The sequence below is a fragment of the Macrobrachium rosenbergii genome, chromosome 5, assembly GCF_040412425.1.
Source record: "Macrobrachium rosenbergii isolate ZJJX-2024 chromosome 5, ASM4041242v1, whole genome shotgun sequence".
NCBI classification, from domain to species: Eukaryota; Metazoa; Arthropoda; class Malacostraca; order Decapoda; family Palaemonidae; genus Macrobrachium; species Macrobrachium rosenbergii.
In genome coordinates, this window is record NC_089745.1 from 38,257,792 (window position 1) to 38,278,997 (window position 21,206).

Consider the following 21,206-nt stretch of genomic DNA (forward strand, 5'->3'; position numbering starts at 1 on the left):
TGTAAGGATATAAAAAAATACACCATTGCTAAAATAAATATTACAGACTTATTAAAACGGCTCATTTCCATTTCCCGTTCTTTTGTAAATGAGCGCCAGTATTTCTTCATAAAGGAGGATATATGCGGAAATTCAATTTTCAACGTCATGACCAGAAAAATTTTATGACCCGCGTATTAATAGACTTCAAAAAAGACGTAGTTCCTTAGAAATCAGGAAGACATTGTTGGAACGCTCCCGTTGCTTGGTTCACATGACCTCAAAGAACCTTCTAGAAAAAGTACTGTGTTCGCTCCTGGCCGCTGTGGAGAAACTTTAATTATCTAGCAACCTTAATTAGCTTTCATTTTGTTAACGGGCCTCCTGAATATGCGTTTTTTTTTTGCACGTGACAAATTGCTTTTTATTAAACATAAATTAAAGATCTCCCACTATTTGTAGACCGCTAAATTTTGCGGAACAACAATAGGTTAGCTGTCTTTAGCTACAGTTTCACTGTATTCAGATTTCTCTTCAATTTAATGAATTCTTAGAAATATAAATATGTATGTATGTATGTATGTATGTATGTATGTATGTATGTATTTATGTATGTGAATATATACATAAGCATACATACACACATACATATATATACATATATATATATATATATATATATATATATATATATATATATATATATATATATATATATATATATATATATATATATATATATATATATATATAACTACTTGAAAAAGCACTTATATGATTGAATCTCCCTAATATTTACGAACAATGAAATCCAATACAGGTTCTCTGGTTGGAATTTAGTGAAAGACTAAAAACGGCTAAATCATCCAATGGACTCGCTGAATACGATTTGGAAATCAGAAATGTTGAATTAGCATAATGAATGTAAGTTTGCACATAAGTCTAGTATGACAATGAAATTATATCTAAAAGATTTTGTCGATTTGAGATTAAAGCTTACAGTAGCGGTCAGATAGCAACATACAGTTAGAAATGATATCATAAGGAAAGTTGCGGAACCTCAATTTATGCAGACGAGATAATGCTTATGGGTAGGTGGAGATGGCTTGAACATGTCCTTCGTACAGCCATTGGGGAAACAGCAAGTGTTATTTGTCAGCTGAGCTTCTGTGGGCACCTGAAGAGTCTGAAGACCCAGACAAACTTGGATAAGTACTATAAAAAGGGAGGCTACATATGAGTGGAGATTTATGAACGATAAAACACAGGACGGGTAAACCGGTGGGATTTCACTGAGGGACTTTGTGTTGCACGGCGTTGGAGACGATGATAATAATGATAATATAAATATATATATAATGTATATACATATACATACCCATATGTGTCTATATATATATATATATATATATATATATATATATATATATATATATATATATATATATATATATATTAAGCTTAATCACTTGTAAAATTGTACTGTGCATTCTTACAAAAATAACAGGACCTCATTTACTCAGGATGGCATCTGAAGGAGATTTTGCTCGCAAAAGTTACAAGCTTTTGAGGACTAACTGTTCCCATCGCCAGGTAGCCGTAAAATACATGCATATATATATATATATATATATATATATATATATATATATATATATATATATATATATATATATATATATATATATATATATATTATATATATATATATATATATATATATATATATATATATATATATATATGTGTGTGTGTGTGTGTGTATGCATGTATTCAATAAATATACATATATATATGTGTGTGCTACCAATTCATTCAGTTATATATATAGGCTCCTTTTTACGTCTTCAGGACCTGGTAGCATAGAAGAAAAAGAGAGAAAATTGAAGAACTGAGGCGGTGATAACCTACTGTAGCCCTCGGGAAAACTGTTGTTCTAAAAATCTTCTCATGCAGAACGAACCAGTGGTCAGATGGGGATTAGTGTACTGAGAGAGAGAGAGAGAGAGAGAGAGAGAGAGAGAGAGAGAGAGAGAGAGAGAGAGAGAGAGAGAGAGAGAGAAGCTCTAAAGTTCCAATATACAAAAACGAAAGCAAAACATTTAATAGAAAGGTTTGTAAATACGTTCGCCGAAGTATTTGGCGAAACTTAGTATTCGCATTGACGAAATCATTAGGCGAGTTAATCGTTAGAAATAAAACTTATTGAAATGGCCATGAAAGCTTCAACTGCCTCGCTTTATTTAACGTGAGTGAAGACGGTTCCAGGTTTGACTGCGGACGCAGATTAGTTTATGATAGTTTGTGGTGCGAGCGGTAACTAAAACGTTACTTCAATGCGCTTTTCCTAATCACATGAGCGGTACCATTGATTATAGCATGGCCTTACCATCAACAGAAAGTAACGACTTTGTCCTCAGAGGCGTATTTAGTGGCTAGTGAAATCTGACAATGGCATTCTATGGAAAGCAGAAGGTCATGTTTAATTTATAAAGTAGAAGGATTTGTGGCCACTGGTAAAGACCGTCGTAGACTTTTTGTAGCGTCTGCAGAGTTGTCGGTCCGGTGGGGATGCCCTCTCGAGAGGCACTTCATTTCCTCAGGAAGAGAATTAACCCCTTAGAACACGGCAAGACTTTAACAGTAAAGTGAAAGCTAGTAGAGAAACTCATTTAAGAAAAAATATGAGAGAAAAGATATGAGAGACACTTCATTATATGTTGTTTGTCAAATCGCCTGCTCCAAAAATTCTAAAAATATTCAGTAAAGTAATAAAGATAATGAAAGCTGACAAGATTAAAAAATAAGGAAAGAGTAAACATACTGATGTATCAAGAAACTGGTTACAACCAATTCTTTTTTCCTACTGACCCACTGCCCTTAAAAGCGTCACTTGCTTACATCTCGAGACTAAAAGCATACAGGAAATGTATTTACAGTAGGAAGAGAGAGAGAGAGAGAGAGAGAGAGAGAGAGAGAGAGAGAGAGAGAGAGAGAGAGAGAGAGAGAGAGACTATAAGTATACAGGGAATGTATTTATAGTAGGAAGAGACTATAAATATTGGGAGAGAGAGAGAGAGAGAGAGAGAGAGAGAGAGAGAGAGAGAGAGAGAGAGAGAGAGATTAACCGACAACCAAACAAGCGTTGAACTCACCGAGAGCGAGCAGGACCTTGAGTTTGGGATTCTGACTCTTGAGGCCGTTGATCTGTTCGTAGAACCCTGTCTTGCCATCTTTACTCTCATCGTTGGCTTCCAAGGAGGACAGCCGACCCTTCTTCATCCACCCGAAGGCGTAGATGATGTGGGTGCAGAGGAAGGGATCTATGTGTTCCGGGAGGAATTTGCCGACCTTAGGCCGGTACTGGGACCAGTTGGTGTAGTAACATACCACCTGTTCGAGAGATTGAAAGGGGAAAAAAAAAGACTATAAAGTAAGTGACTTGACTTAGAGGATCGTCTTCAAGGTAAAAAAAAAAAAAACGGGGGGGGGGAGATAAAGTGAAAAAGAATGATTCTGATAATAAGTCAAGATTTTTGCTCTTATTTCGTTGTTCCCAAGAGCCCTTAAGTTTATTGCTGTTCCATTATTTCTCAAGTTATCAACAAAAATTCACAGCTTCAACAAACGAGAGGGACTGAAATTACTTAAAACTAAATCAGCCCTCGTGTTAAAGAAACATAAAGTTACTCGAACATATTTCCAAATTCAGTTTTAAACAAAATAGTTCAAAAGCAAGGCTACGAGTAGGCTACGGAGAGAGAGAGAGAGAGAGAGAGAGAGAGAGAGAGAGAGAGAGAGAGAGAGAGAGAGAGAGAGGAAATTAAAGAATAAGCAGTATAATATTATCTAACATTTTACACGGATTATCACGATTCAGGACGTTCATTTTTTTTTTATTTTAAGACTACTGACATCAAGTTGTGGAGAATTAAATCCTACATACAACTTGCTGCAAAAATAGGAAAGTTTATATTTCATGAAGTAAAATGAAATCAAATAATCTAGACATTAAATACTGAGATAATAATCCTTTCAAAGAACCTCCGTAGAATGGACAGAAGTTTTACGGAATATGAATAAGCTAACAACGAACAGGATATCGTACTGATCCTTTCATTTAATCCAATTCAACAGAAGCCTTAAAGCCATTTCACATAAATCAATAAAACTGATAATTACATGCGAGACGCATTGAATACCTCTTTCAAATGACTTGTTTTCAATCATAAGCAACCAAGAGTCGGGATATCCTCCAGAGATCAAACCTAACATTCTCTCAGGTAACGTGTCACCAAAACAAAACTGACGTGTTCACTAACCTTGTAATCCGGGTCCCCGCTGTTCTTGACAGCAACCGCATTGGACCCTCCGTTGGACTGGCTGGACCCGGCTGCTGGTCTGATACGGGGCCTGAGCTGTAATGAGAAACAATACAATTTGCTAATTACCATAAGCAAAAAGGCCGTTTTTTTTTTCTACAGCTTCAGAAAGCGCATGCGGCTACGAGGAAGCAATTGGAAATTTTCACTACAAATTTCCACAGTAGTCTCAGTGTTTCTTGAAAAGACGTTTTTTCAAACCAGATTTATTGTTCGCTTTAGCTTTGCTGATTAAGGATCGATTTAAAATAAATAAACCCTGTATATCACTGATCCCATTTATAAATCTAAGCTAGCCATACAGAACACCTTACGGTCTGGCAACTTCAAATTTGCGTGACTTTCTGAAAAAAACTCAAAAGCAGCAATCTCAATTTAAGGTCGCTAATGTTGCGAGAAGTTATATAAGATCTAGTTTACAAGCACGAGGGGAAACAGCAATTATTATCAAATAATGATTGTACTTTCTCTTCCCTTTACGCACCAGCTCTGTAATATCTAATCTACTAAGATTTTTTTAAGAAGAAGAGGAAGCTTTCTATTTACCCTGACTCTGTCTCCAGAGGATGATGTAGTGCCTCTTCTTCTCCCGACGGTGTTGGAGGCGGCTGTGGACGAGTCTGCCCTTCTGTTCCCCACGGCGTTGGTTACGGTTCTCGTCTGGACAGACTCCGCAGCTTCTTGGTTGCCTTTCCTTAACCTAGGCCTAAATCTCGAGCGCCTGCGAGGGCTTCCCGCTGTGTCTGTGGAAGAGGATAGAGGAAATCAAAATGATAACCATTCTCATTTCATTTGCAAGACGTATAAGAGCCAAAGATCCTACGGTATAATTTGTGTTCCTTGGGGCCTTGTGCTAAAAATGAAAACTTTACCAAAACTGGAGGTCCAAGATCTTTGCAGTGTTCTATAAGAACAAGCAGAGCTTTAAGGAATAACAAAAAACATATACAGTAGTTCGCTTGAGGCTTTAACTAACCATTAGAGCGAAAACATCTGTAAGGGCTAAAATCTCCGTCAAAAAACGGATGAAATGGTTTTATGAATACGTCCAGGAAAAATACATATATATATATGCAACGCATGATCAGTTTCTGGTATTTTAAGTCGTTGGTTAAACGTCACTGAATGAAAAGAACAAAAGGACATCAAAGGGTGAGAATAACGATAAGAATTAAATCCTAACAGCAGCCACAATGACATTACATTTTCCGTTGTCCAAGAAAAACCCCGCCTACACGAATCAGCGTTACCAAAATTTAATCCAACTGGTTGTAGAAAGGTCTGAATTGGCCCTTTCATTTCGTTCACGTCCAGGGAACTGCTTTAATGTGTTGTTTGATTGAGTGGATAGTTTGCTTCACTGCGCACTTATAACAAAAGCGATTCTGAATTGTTTGTCTTGACGAAAAACTTCACTGAAATAGTATTAGGAAGTCCGTTCATTTGTAGGACCAGCTACCGAAAAACTGTTTCTCTAAAGTTGAATCGAAGCTCAAATCATTCTCCGAGGTTAGCCACTGGGATGGTAGACAATTAAAATGCCTTTAAGAATACTCAACATTTATCTGATGCATAAATCATTTATCCGGAGGGCAGTCATCAAATAATCACCAACTACAAATATAAATTTATAATTGTTAAGAAAAAATATTTGTAATAGTTCCATACGTAACAGAAGTTGATGAAATTCATAAGACAGACAACTAACTTGACAAACTGAATTTCCAGCATATGCGAGAATAAACCACATTTAATTCATTTTCTAAATTTCACCAACCCATAAACTAACCACCTTCCAAAACGTAAACATAAAATGTAATAACACAAGTTCCCATATTTTCATACCCTCAACTCTCTGGTGTCTTCATGTTTTATGTGCGATTTTTGCTGTGAAACTGCCCCGCCTACCTAGTGTGCACAAGGACCATAATGGTCTGGACTTCCTGTTCACCTTGGACCCTCCAAAAAGTGTCAAATAGGAAACCCTATTTAGATAAGTGACTCGTTAGAAGATACCATTTGAAGGATCCCCACGTTGCATGAAATATAGTATACAAGCCTCCAGATGATCAGGCATAATTATAAAATCTCTCTTGACCGAATACTGAGCTAAAGTTCAAGTAAAACAGAGAAAACAAAATAAAGTCAATAATAGTATACCGCAAGCGAAGGGAGATTTGGAAAATGTTTTGAAAATTTTACATACGGAAGAAAGTAAAAATAATTCTAAAGAATAAAAAATAAGGGTTTCCGACGTAGTTTCTTCAGAGATCACCAGACCAGAGAGAGAGAGAGAGAGAGAAATATATATGGTTGCATTTGTGTATATATATATGTATATACATACACATATATATTAAATATATCTATACATATACATATATATTAAATATATCTATACACATACATATACACATATATCTATATACTCCACTGCAACCTCAAATTATTTTAATGTTGAAATAGTAATGCACAATAAAAGATGAGCATAGGTTATAACCTTGTAATACCAACCAGAACATCTACAAACTAGGTAGTAATATGAGAGAGAGAGAGAGAGAGAGAGAGAGAGAGAGAGAGAGAGAGAGAGAGAGAGAGAGAGAGAGCTATCACCTCAGCCATGGCATCGGATTACACTGGGTGAAAGGTATGGTTGAAGAGAAGACGGCAGGGCTGTTTAGCCTATCCAAAATGAAGAAGAACGATAGGAAGACAGATTGATAGACAGATAGGAAGAACATCACCTAACGATGAAAGGCATCGTATGACTACAAGTAAACTGCAATAAAGTGCTTTGCTGAAGCATATGTGTGTATACACATGCATGTGAGAGTTTGTAAGAATTCGCTGGGTGTCTTTTACGTGTACACACGGTACTGGGATTATTCCTGTACAATTAAGAACAAAGAGAATGTAGTCAAGCAACAGCAGCAGAACTTCCAGAAGTGATAGCTAAATGACTGCTGCAAAAATTATGCTGAATGCTCACGTTCGTCAAAGTCTTTGGCAAATATGAATATATAAAATTTCAGGGCGGGGGGAGTGGGGCGGGGAAAATGAGACATAAACACTTAGGATAAAAGTGATGGCAAAGTTTCTCCGATAAAAGTGTAAGTAAATTTGCTAAAAATAATAAAAGAAGTAAAGACAAACAAGAAGTAGTGGTCGCCATTCCAGCAGGGAGGTGAAGAACCACTAATCTGAAAGTGATGAAAGTGAAGAAAAGGAAAGGAAAGTAACAGTATCCTTTTCCACGCCATCCTAGAAGGAGCTGCAAAACTTGACGGGCTGATGTTTCAAAATGGAAGGAAAATCCTTCTTGGAAAGCTGCCGTGTGGATGTATGCGAAAACGAAAGAGAAAGGAGAGAAGATTCACTGGTCGTACGAAGGAGGAAGGAAGCTTTGCGTGTATGTTTACGTGTGTGTGTCTCCCTATTTTAGGAAGACCCCAGCGGCCCAGAGGAGTCCCAAACCTTACACGCTACTCCACATCCTTTTATGAGAGCCTTTGCAAAGTTAAAGACTCGGCTGAATAATATATTGGCCTAATTTGCATTCGTGCTATACCACGCGTTACTTTAAATATACCAAGTCCTTGCTGTCTGATGCATATTCAGGCCACCCTTGCATTGCAAAGTTATGGATCGTGATCCTGCAATACATATCAAAATGAAAATAACTTTTCTTCATTCGGCCTGAAGAAGAAGAAGAAGAAGAAGAAGAAGAAGAAGAAGAAGAAGAAGAAGAAGAAGAAGAAGAAGAAGAAGAAGAAGAAGAAGAGGACATTTGAGTAAATCCGGGAAGAAGAAGAAATTTGAGTAAATCCGGGACATGCATACCACAAGTCTCCATAAAGCAAATTCAAAAATCCCCAAGTTGTCTTTGAAGGGACTCGTACCACATGTTTTCTATTTTATTTTATTTCTGTGCTGAAAATTCGTGACCAGTCCCCTATAATTGATCTCACTGAACCAAGGTGTACTGTTATTGTTGCAGCCAAACTAGTTCTGACTTTAAAATTCTGCAGAGCCTTCAACAAAAACAATTCGACAAAGCATGTTAACTTTCGTAACGAACACCATTAAGGGAACACAACAGTCGATGCTTTCTCGAACGCCCTCTCTCTATCTAAGGATCATCAGCGAAATCTATGCTATAAAACTCTAATGAATAGAAAAGTAAAGTACAAGAAGAATGAAACAGCTATATCAATAAGCAGACTTGAAAGATTATTATCTAAAAATCCGATTGAAATCACCCAGATTAGCCGTCCTAATAAGCACATTTAAAAGATTGTTACCTAAATCCGATTGAAATCTCCAAGCAGAGGGAATAACCTCACCCTACAAATCCTTTCAGAAATGAATAAAGAAAAATAGGATATAACAGGATGCTTATCAATGATCATAAAACGAGACAAGACAAATGTGATTGATCAGATCATACTAGTGCTGGGTTCCCATTCAGCTCCAACCGCGCAGGAGTAATAATACCCAGGACGAGCCAGCCTGAATATACATTATCTGCCAAAGATCTCGGCGGGACAAACTTTCACTGACGGAACAAGTTCGCTGAATGTCTGATATGGAGTCGTTTCAAAGGCAAATCCCTTCTACTGCTACTACAGCTTCTGCTACTATTATATACTGTCCAAGATTCACGCGGAATGAAATTATGTCGTTAGGGTGAAGAACATTGCTTACAGAGACCGTGTAAAAGAAGACATCGTTAGCTCAATGTTTCAAGAATCAAAAGTTGGGGAGAACTAGTGTAATAGCTATAGCTCTCTCTCTCTCTCTCTCGTTAATAAATAGTTCCAGAATTTAGCATTAAAAAATTCATTGACTTTATGCTTAAACCTAGCCTTTCGTCTGGCCATACATCTTTTGTAAGCCTCTCTCTCTCTCTCTCTCTCTCTCTCTCTCTCTCTCTCTCTCTCTCTCTCTCTCTCTCTCTCTCTCTCGTTAATAGATAGTTCCAGAATTTAGCATAAAAAAATTCATTGACACTATACTTAAACCTCGCCTTTCGTCTGGCCATACATCTTTTGTAAGTCTCTCTCTCTCTCTCTCGGACCAAGACCACTCTCTGAGAGCTGTACGTATCATAGCAACGCCGCTGAATATGAGAACGGAAAGTTATGCAACGAGAAGTTCATTCACTCCGTCTCTTACTGCTACTTAGCCCTGACCCCAGCTTGCTTGATCTGGTTCAGGCACACAAGAAATATGTTACTTTTGACTTACAGAGTTCATGAATATTCTTGCATTGGTTCGCTTTTTATTTTTTTCGGGGGGGGGGATGGTTCTCTCCCACTTTCGTTTATTCTCAATGTGATAATTGCTAGAGATCTCAAGAAGTAAGATAGATTAATAATAATAATAATAATAATAATAATAATAATAATAATAATAATAATAATAATAATAATAATAATAATAATAATAATAATAATAATGATAAAAATAACATTAACATGAGAAAGAAAGACGTAATAATAATAATAATAATAATAATAATAATAATAATAATAATAATAATAATACCAAGAGCAAGACGTAACTGGAAACCCATGCCCCAAATGGAACAAAACCTCAGCATAACAAAAGAAGTGTCTTTCACTTGCTAACATTTCTAGTACTGCCTCCTGCTCAATATTCCTCTACGTCACTGTGTTTTACAATTCACGGACCATAATGATTTGGATCCACAGACCAAGAAATCTGAAGAATGTCAAAACGAGTGAAAGAAGAGGAGGAAAAAGATAAAAGATCTTTTGGCTTTCCCTTTCAATTGAGAAAAGTCTGGGAAATCAGCATATTAATTATGGACACTTTGGCCTTCACAGTCATGCAAATTCTTCTTTTGAAGGAGACAGAAATGCGGAACACATACATAATTACACATATGAATATTAATGGACACCTCAGCTTTCATAATCATGCAAATCCAGTTTAGGAAAAGGGCAGAAGTGCAGCACGCACACACAGACACACACATGCACGCAAAGAACAAGATCATACAAATATAATAGGAGTAGAAACAGCAGTTACTAATGAATTTCATCAGACACATTTCACAGGCCATGTAGAGGATGTGTCCGATGCACAAGAAAAAGAGAGAAAAAAAGAGCTATAATCAATGCAAAAACTATGCACGCCAAGCACACAAATCGCACGACCTTCACGCTCGCACGAAAGACCGTTATTCACCCGTTATTCACTTCTGATTGTTCGGAATGAGTTTTTTCCTGACAAGTCCTTTCCCAGGGGATTGGAATGAATCGGGTTAATCGACAGACTAGTCGGCAGGAGTGACGTCTCAGTTTGCTGTCTCGCTAAGTACTGCGAGAGAGAGAGAGAGAGAGAGAGAGAGAGAGAGAGAGAGAGAGAGAGAGAGAGAGAGAGAGAGAGAGAGCTTCTGTGAGTATGTGGAGATATAGCTTTTGTGTGTGTGAAATAGCTTTGTGGTATGTATGTAAGTGTGTGTGTGTATGTGTGCGTGTGTGTGTGAAAGACAGCTTCTGTGTGTATGTGAGTGAGACAGCTTTTGGGTGTGTGGGAGAGAGAGAGAGAGAGAGAGAGAGAGAGAGAGAGAGAGAGAGAGAGAGAGAGAGAGAGAGAGAGAGTGAGAGCACTCGCGTTTTTATAACATGATATTCCTAAAAGTTATGCCGCGTATTCTAACGTATTAAATCGTGTCTTCTGTTTGATCATTTGGATTCCATAAACACATGAATTAACCAGTAAATATGTAGTGAAACCAACTGAAATTCTTCTAATGAATATGTAATTTCGTACGTTTGATCGAACAGATCTGAGTATAACGAAATGACCATTTTTTGACCAAGTATACGAAACAGACTTAGGAAAAAAAGTCGTTTTCTATTGGTCTGAATTCGCCGAGAGTTTTAAAGGGTCATAGGTTGAGAGTCGTCCAGCGTCTGATGGTGGCGGAGTCGATTGTGGAAGTGGCGGTGGGCGACTTTCACTTTCGGTGAACTCGTCTCGACCGTTGGTCTCCGACTTCGTCGTCATCTACGGCGTCATGGTTCTTTGCGTTCGTTCGTCCCGTTAGTCAAACAAACCCCTGATTTTCGTGGGTGTTGACAAACTGGAACCAGAAACCTACGTGAGGTCTCTTGGTTGTAAGTGAGTTATGGAGATTAAGTACTTGGCTTGTCAACCTCTTTCTTATCTACTTCAGATCTCGTTTACGATCTCGAAACGGCGGTCATCAACTCCACTCTTACCGGTCATAAAAGCCCCACTTATTTCAATCTGTAATTCTTTATAACAATTTTAGTTCTTGGCGTAGTTCAAAGATAAGAAAACATCAAAACAGCTTGAAAGAAAATCTTTATGTCAGCACTATTTAGACTCCAGTCCGAACAAATGTGAGAAAGGCGAGTTGTTTGTTTCCCTAAATAGAAACCCATTATTTAGTTTCGCAACATTATATTCTATATTTAGGCTCGAGAAAGCTTAGTCAGTCATCTCATGCACGTTAAATAAAAAAAAAATGTTGGGCAATATCAGATATGATTACACCACTGCTCCTTTTTTACTTGAAGGTTTTACTAAGGATGAGGGATTTTCAGTTTGAAGTATTCCTATTAGCGCAATCTTTTTTTATTATTATTATTATTATTATTATTATTATTATTATTATTATTATTATTATTATTACTTAGAAGATGGAACATGCCTACAGGGGCCACTGACTTGAAATTCAAACTTCCAAAGAATATGGTGTTCATTTGAGAGAAGTTACAGAATAGGAAATACAGAAAGAAGAGATCTGTAATTAGAAAAGGAAAATAGAGAAATTAATAAATTAGTAGATAAATAGATAAAAATATAAATATATCGGTAAAAAAAACGAGGTGAATTGCTTTAGGGTAGTAACGTACTGCATCTTCGCTTGAGCTTTTGAGGTTCTAATTGCACAGTATCCTCAGGGGGAATATTCCACAGTCCAACGGTGTGAGGAATAAAAGACGTCTTGAACTGGGAATTTTGGGAAACATTTCATGCCATATCATACAACGATATTCATCAAGGATTTCATCTTCAGGAGTTTTACCGAAAGGGAAAACCGACAAAAATAATCGGGAAAGGAAAGTTAAAGTATTACTGCCTACAACTGTTAAGAATTATTTTTTATTTTGTGGGGAGGAATCAAAGAGACGTGGTTGGGGAACCTACCTGTCTACAGTATACGCATCTGTCTGTATTAGACAGGAATCTCTTAATAAGCTGAGCACTTTATAAAAAATGGAACGACAGAAGAGCTGGTGAAAGAAAAGCTCGCTCTTACTTCGGACGAGGATTGTGAGAATTCCTTTATCTCGTTTCACCATCCGTGACTTTGCTCCAACCACCCCCACCCCTCCCAACCTGCTTTGCTCAAACTCTCCCCTTCCCCCCACCCTCTCCTCATTTCCCCATTCGTCTTCTCCAGTAAAAATAGAAAGGAATAGAAAGACACGTAAGAATTAAGCACTTCTATCGTAGGAAAAAATTTTATTTCAGTGATGCCAATGGTGTATCTCACTTGCTCCTTTTCTCTCTCTCTCTCTCTCTCTCTCTCTCTCTCTCTCTCTCTCTCTCTCGGCAGAACTCAATCACTTTCAACACCGTTTATGAAATGAGTTAGTGACTGAAATCTCGTTATCGTCGATGCAGCTCTTGCTAAAAGTTGACCGAAAGACACTTCGAAGAAAGAAAAGAGAAAAAGAAGAAGAACTCGAATTGAAAATGATGGGCTGAGAGCCACTGACCTCAAACCCTTACACTATATTGGTCAGGGGAAGGAGTGGGAAGCGACGGGGGAGGGGTACCCGGGGGAGTAGATTGTTCATTTAGTTTTTGGTTATCTATACATCTGAGATGACACGAACTACTTAGTCTGTAGGCTAACTGTCAATAGGCTTGGCTTCTTCTGATAAGTATCGACGATGATTGTTTAAAAACAATTTTCAGTATATTGTTTGTAAACAGTATGTTGAAAGTTAACGTACTAATAATCAATATATTGTTTTAAAACAATCATTATTTAGTGCAGTCCAGTTATTTTTTAACCATTTTTTGCAAACATAACCAAAGTAATTTCTTGAAGATATATCTAACAAACATTTAATACAATGGTCAGAAATATATATATATAAATATATATATATATATATATATATATATATATATATATATATATATATATATATATATATATATATATATATATATATATATATATATATATATATATATATGTGTGTGTGTGTGTGTGTGTTTCTAAATGTTTTACATATATATATATATGTGTGTAGGTGTTTGTGTATGTGTACATATCTTTCCCAAGCAATAAACCTGGCCTGAAGTCCAGAAGACAGTTAGATAGCTACTTCTTATTCTTTCTGCAACTTTTCTTGAGACCCGACAGTTAACGGTCTGGTCTGACCAGTCTAGTTTTTCCTTGTTTTTTTCTTGTTCTCCCATGCCCATTCATTACAGCTTGGGGAGCTGGGTACTCTGGGCACCCTCATGGTACCAACGAGTATATTTCACAACCATGAGGTCTGGGGACCCTCCAGTAACTTAATTTACTCAGAAAAGCGAAAGCTCTACGACTGTGTTCCATGTTGTGGCTGATTGTGGCAATAATCTTTCGTTTTTTTTTTTTTTTTTAAATACAAGGGTCTTACTGAATAGTACGCGTATTATATCTCCAACGTAAATAGTTTTTGTTAAATGTTTCTGGCTTCTGTCCTGTCTGATTTATTAGAAACTGACGAGAGCACAATATTTTTACAAAATTATCCGCATCGTGACTTTATAAATTACATATGAAAATCTCTCTCCCCCCTCTCTCTCTCTCTCTCTCTCTCTCTCTCTCTCTCTCTCTCTCTCTCTCTCTCTCTCTCTCTCTCTCTCTCAATTGATTATGATTCCACAGAAATTTCCCAAAATTTTGAAACTTAATAGCTGCTTTTTTCTTGCAGAATGTAATGGAAATGCTTATGCTATCTGTTTAAAAACCTTAAAGATAATGAAAATTCAGTAGCATGTGTTCTTGACTTTTAATTTTCATAGAAAGTCGAAGAGAGACCGACGGACTTTCTTTGAAATTCGTGGTTGCACCAGGGTCACGTCTCTGACTGATGTGTAAAATTACGCTGTGATGTACTGCAGAAGGTGATTGGAATGATCAGTCATGTCTTTCTACATTTTTATTTATTTATTTATTTATTTATTTATTTATTTATTTATTCATTTATTTATTTATCAACCTACATTTTTTTCTTCTCTAATAACTGACCTCTCCTGTCTGCATTTCCTATTATCTTCTGTAACTTCTTTCAAATGAACACCATATTCATCGGAAGCTTGAATTTCGAGTCAATGGCCCCTGCAGGTTTGTTCCAGAGGAACAGGGGTTTATCTTCTGAATGATAATAATAACAGAAATCATTGCACCTAAAATGTGTAAAGCAGACTTAGAATGATTATTTTAGTCCTCAAAAGTGCATTCATACTGCCTTATTTACCATAGCCTCACCGACCTCAGGGTAGAAAAATAAGAGAGCAGTGAAGGGAAACAAGGTTTTGTAAGCCCTGGTTTGATTAACGGGAATCACAGACTTCCTCAAGATAAAAATACTCGTTTTTTACCGACACTTTTTTTTAAATACAATACTGCTGAGAAGACGTAAGATTAACAAATGATGTATGGCCAGGCAAAAGAAGAGGTTTTGGCATGTCCGGGGAATTTGTTACGCTAAATTCTGGAACTATTTACTGCTGAGAGAGAGAGAGAGAGAGAGAGAGAGAGAGAGAGAGAGAGAGAGAGAGAGAGACGAATGTTAGACAGCCTGCCACACATCGCAGTACTGGAGAGAGAGAGAGAGAGAGAGAGAGAGAGAGAGAGAGAGAGAGAGAGAGAGAGAGAGAGGCGATGCTAAACTGCCTGCCACAAATCGCAGTACTAGAGAGAGAGAGAGAGAGAGAGAGAGAGAGAGAGAGAGAGAGAGAGAGAGAGACGAATGCTAAACTGCCTGCCACAAATCGCAGTAGTGAGAGAGAGAGAGAGAGAGAGAGAGACGAATGCTAAACTGCCTGCCACAAATCGCAGTAGTGGAGAGAGAGAGAGAGAGAGAGAGTTATACATCTGGACTACCCCGACAGAATGAGAATGATCCAGTGACGTGTTGAATCACTGCGACTGGCCGCTTATTAAGAGCCTCCATTCATTCAGTACAAAGTAGGGCAGGCGATCAAGCTTGCTGCTGCCTTCTGCTATGATTGCCAGCAAGCTCGTTGCCTTTGACATTTAAAGAGCTGTTTGATCACGCCAGACATCTAAAACTTCAGATTTTTTTGCCGAAGTTAAGCGATAACAAGGTCAAAGGAACGAGTCTGCCAAATCTTTATTCCGTTTTCACTTCTCTCTCTAATCAAACTCATACACATATGGAAAAAAGCCTACAGGTGCCACTGACTTGAAATTCAAGTTTCCAAAGAATATGGTGTTCATTTCAAAGAAGTAACTTGGATAATAGGAAGTACAGTATGAAGAGATCAGTTAATAGAAAAGAAAAATAAGATCAATAAATAAATTAATAGGTAAAATATAAGTAAATTATCAAATACATGGCGAATTGTTTTAAGGTAGTAATGTACTGCATCTTCGCTTGAAATTCTGAGGCTCTAATTGCACAACATCCTCAGGGAGACTGTTCCGCAAAAGAACTGAATAAATATAACAATAAATCTTCATATTTCGTTCTTCATCTCCTTTTAAATTTCAAGGGCCACGCCTTATACTTGAGTAATTACCAGAAATCTTCGACTGAAAATAAGCATAAGATCATTTAATCAGAAGCTTTCTACTGGGCAAAAGATTATAATTTCTGTATGCAACTACGCAAGGTTAGGTACTCGGTCTAGCCTCCAATTACCGCGGTGTAATTAACTTGTGATCACATTTTGGTATTAGCCACCTGTTCACCTTGCAATTCAAATGTCAAATACGTGTATGCATACGCAGAGACCTTCTACACGCCACTTGGCAAAGTATGAAGGTACAAGAACACAGCGTAACCGAATTACTTGTATCTGTCGTCATCATTTTCTTTTGCAAACTAATTATCTGCTTTGGGTGAGAGTATGCGCTTGGACATTCACCCAGCTCATATGAGGTTTCGTGAGGTTTCAGTCAGTGCTGCGAGCAGGGAATGTCTTCAATCATGACCACCTAAAGAAGTATTATTATTATTATTATTATTATTATTATTATTATTATTATTATTATTATTATTATTATTATTATTATTATGCAGAAGAAATCCCTGTTCATAAGAAACAATCCTACAGGGCCACTGTCTTGAAATTCAAGCTTCCAAAGAATATGGTTTTTATTTGAAAGAAGTTACAGATATATATATATATATATATATATATATATATATATATATATATATATATATATATATATATATATATATATATAATACAGAAAGAAGATTTCAATTATTAGAAAATAAAAAATTGATAAACTAATAAATCAATAAATAAATATGAAATTATGAAAATGAAAGTCCAGAAAATAAAACCTCATCAGCAAATCTTAGGATGCCTGCGCGCAATTAACGAGAATGTTCCAAGTGCAGTCCTCCGTTCAATTCTGTTAAAGGAGTGTCAACAAACCTGCTTTCAGATTTGTGTTTCGCAACCTTGCCCGATAACTAGTAAGTGAAAGGCCATTTGCTAAGGTATTTAGATTTAAATTAACCGTCCCTTTCTTTAGAAGGAAACCTTGCTAACAGTTATTAATGCAGTGGTCTAAATAGTCAACGGACTAATAACAATGCTAATTCCTTCTTTAATTTTTGCTAGATTTTAAGAGACTTCAACTAACGATTGCTACCATAAGATTGGGTTTTTTTTTCTGGCAATATCTTTCCACCCCACGTTCCTCTCTCTCTCTCTCTCTCTCTCTCTCTCTCTCTCTCTCTCTCCACTTACTGATGTATAGAAGGATATATATACTATTATATAACGCTCTCTTTTTTTCATACAAAATCTTCCCACTTCACGTCCCTCCACCCCAACCAACACCTCTCTCTCTCTCTCCAGATGTAGGTTTTCCATCATACACTGGCAAACGCACCAAGCACGCCATAATCACTTGAGAGAAACCACGAAGAAAGTTGGTCCTTCAATTGGAAACTCCGCAATAACCTTCCAGTACTTTGACCATATCTACTCAAATAAGGACTCGTGCTTTTGAAGCACACACACACACAGACACGCACGCGAACACAGACACACACATACGCACAAACCCTTATTACTTATTCTTTCCGTTAAATTCGTAATATTTAGGTCTACTCCTATCATGAGTTCCTTTCAAGTTAGCCTATAACCTTCATTTTATTCTAAAGTTGGGCATATTTTCTTGATTTTCCATCTTATTTTACTGAACATTAAAATCTTTCCCTTGTATAGCTGATTTCATTTAAGAAATCTGGGCTGTGAAGCGAAGCACTGGAGGAACTTCGGCTGTTCAGCTTTCAAGAAAGTGAAAAAAGGGAGTTGGAGTGGTTGGACAGCAAGATGAAGAGATCCAGAAAATTAATGAGTTGAAATACAAAGATCTAAAGAGGGAACTGGGACAAACCCCAGTTACGCTGAGAGGTAATAGAGAGGCTGGACAGCAAAATTGAAGATAGGTAGGAATGGAGGCAAAGATCTTTTCCTGGAGTTCTACTATAGTTCCTATAGTTTCCAAAAGATCTCTCAATCATTTATAGAAAAACAAGAGTTGGGAAATTGCCAATCACCCAGTATTCATTCAACTACGCAGTTTCATATATAATTTTTATATATGATACAATAGCAAATACCAATTCGCCTGCACTATCATTACGTTAATGAATATTGGGTGAATATGATACCATTACTCGACAGACTGTTCCATACAGGGTCATTTAATTCCAACCAATTTAGCAATCACCATAGTTTACTTCAAAATTTCACTCTTCGAAAAGAGTAATACAGAAGTCCATTTCCGTGGACTGAAGTTAAAACAGACATCATTGTTCACAATTCCAAGTACTGTTGCTGCTATTCGTATTCGAATCTCTCTCTCTCTCTCTCTCTCTCTCTCTCTCTCTCTCTCTCTCTCTCTCTCTCTCTCTCGTACGTAATACCAATATGGTCATAAACCAACAACAGGTAATGGGGTTTGCATTATGGTTAAGTGGTTATTCACTGTCTATGATCTGTTAATTTTCTAGACATGCTTTAAAGAGAAACATGCAGGCAAGCAGACCTTCCAATGTGTGTTTCATTTAAATATCATGGGATATTTTTAGGGAGGAACACGGACATCCTATATGGAATTTTACAAATGCCAGTTAAAGCTGAATTAATGTAGCTGAGGACAACTACACGATTTTGCGAGTTCATCATCAAAGCAGTTACTCTTTTGAAATGTGCAAAAACTAAATGAGAATTCGAAGATGTATTAAAAACAGAAACTGACAGGGAATCTTTAGCACGTCTTGTCTGAACCAAGGGCATTTACGCATTGCTGTATTTTGACAGCTGAAGGCGATTTTGTGCCGGGATGGGAGTGACATTCGTCATAAGGATAAGGAAAAGTTAGAAGAGACAAGGAAAACAAACAGACGCCATATTAATGCATGGAGCAAAAAAAAAAAAAAAAAACATTCCGTAAGCACAGTCTGAGAGGCGACCCTGAAAATAGTTATTAGAACATTATATATGGGATACCAAATTATTATTATTATTATTATTATTATTATTATTATTATTATTATTATTATTATTATTATTATTATTATTATTATCCAGCAGATAAACCCCTATTCATATGGAACAAGCCGACAGGGGCCACTGACATGAAATTCAGACTTCTAAAGAGTATGGTGTTCATCTGCAAGACGGTACAGAAGATAATATAGGGAATAAGAAAAAAGAGAGAAGTTGTTAGAACAAAGAATAATAACTTAATAATTAAATAGACAGAAATACAAACGAATTATTTAAGTACAATATGAATGGTTTCAGGCTAGTAATGCATTGCAGCTTCGCTTGAATTTTAGGGGTGCTAATTGCGCAACATCCTTGGCAGACTGTTCCCCTCAGAGATCGACAGAGATAGCACACGCATCAGAGAGAGGAGATCTTCTCCTTATCTCTCCTGCAATTGGTGATCACGTGACAGGAAAGCCAATGTAACACTATATCTACAACTGTTAAGATAATTTATTATCTTTTTTTTTGCTGATTTATTTGATTTCATGAAATTTAAGCTGTCAAGCCACGCACTGGGGCACTTTCGGCCACTCAGCGTTCAATACAAGGAAAAGAGGGGGTTGGAGTGGTTGCACTGCAAGATGAAGAGATCCAGGAAATAAATGTGATGCAGCACAAGGATCTTCGGGTGGAACTGGGAGAAAACCCCACGGTTGCACCTAGAAGTAATAATTAGAGAGGTTGGACAGTAAAACTGAAGAAGGTTTAGATGTTGTACTTGTGCGTTATACATTTCCTTTGCAACAATTTTCATGAAAGAAAGATTGAAACAAATTTTTAAAAAATTCTTACTGGCTCCGACAGCAAAGAGCAACAACATGACATGGAAGAAATGCCTGCAGAAGCTATGGAGGCAATATCTGCAGTTGCTTGGTTGTTTGGCAACATGGAACTGAGGCTACCAGCGTCTCTACTGCACACAGGAAAAGTAAGAGATTCACCTGATTAACATGATTAATCTCAGACTCCTAAACGTTGACTGGCCACATATTTCACAAATTTCCGAATGACCCGCCAATGATATCAAAGTATTTTCCTGTTCACGTGAACTCGAGGCAAAGAGAATCTGAGTTCTAGATAGTTTATTATCTAGCAACCAACAATAGCAAAAATATTCTGTAGCTTCGTTGCACCAAATCTTCCCGGAAATAATTTTGTAACTTTGTAATTTACTAATTTATTTAGACTTTTTATCTGTATACTTATTAATTCATTCATTTATCTTTCCTAATAACTGAGCTCTCCTTTCTGTATTTCCTATTACAATCTGTAGCTTCTTTCAAATGAACACCATATCCTATGGAAGCTTGTACTTCAAGTCAATGACCCCTGTAGGCTTGTTCCACGTAAATGGAGGTTAATCTTTTGAATAATAATAATAATAATAATAATAATAATAATAATAATAATAATAATAATAATAATAATAATAATACGGGAGAAACAAATCCACAGTTATGTACGGGTACAAATAAATTAAAAATAAATCTATACAGGGAATCGAACAGATTCCCGAAAGCTCTATGTATAGATTTATTTTTAATATATTTGTATTCATGCATAACTTTGGATTTGTTTCTCCATTTCAAGACTCATGAGTAATAATAATAATAATAATAATAATAATAATAATAATAATAATAATAATAATAATAATAATAATAATGAAAACGGTATGATCACAAAGAGACAGACAGAAAGACATACAGACGAGAGAGAGAGAGAGAGAGAGAGAGAGAGAGAGAGAGAGAGAGAGAGAGAGAGAGAGAGTTTGCATTGCAGGCAGCTGTCCTTGAAGTAAATGAAAACCTTCTCTTGATTAACGCACACGCATGCACTGATACATAAGTACGAGATTCTGGAAACGTATATCATCTTAACTTCAGTGCCTTCTCGCGCATGCGTGACCGAATCTTTAAAATTATTTCGATACACTGAATTTATCGAACGAATAAATGAGCGTCATTCTTATATACAATGTGAATTTTTGCTCAATTCTTTTTA

General features: G+C 36.7%; 1 protein-coding gene across 2 annotated transcripts in view; it reads right to left on the bottom strand.

The window, feature by feature from the left end:
- Positions 1-21,206, bottom strand: part of Cht7 (chitinase 7) — a 234,581-nt gene that overhangs the window by 19,001 nt on the left and 194,374 nt on the right. For both annotated transcript variants that reach the window (XM_067104046.1, XM_067104045.1), the window contains 3 exons: positions 4,908-5,104; positions 4,302-4,397; positions 3,135-3,372 (listed from right to left, as the gene is read on the bottom strand). In XM_067104046.1, the coding sequence (XP_066960147.1) occupies positions 3,135-3,261 (127 nt within the window). In that variant the 5' untranslated portion in view covers positions 3,262-3,372; positions 4,302-4,397; positions 4,908-5,104. The remainder of the gene's footprint in view (positions 1-3,134; positions 3,373-4,301; positions 4,398-4,907; positions 5,105-21,206) is intronic.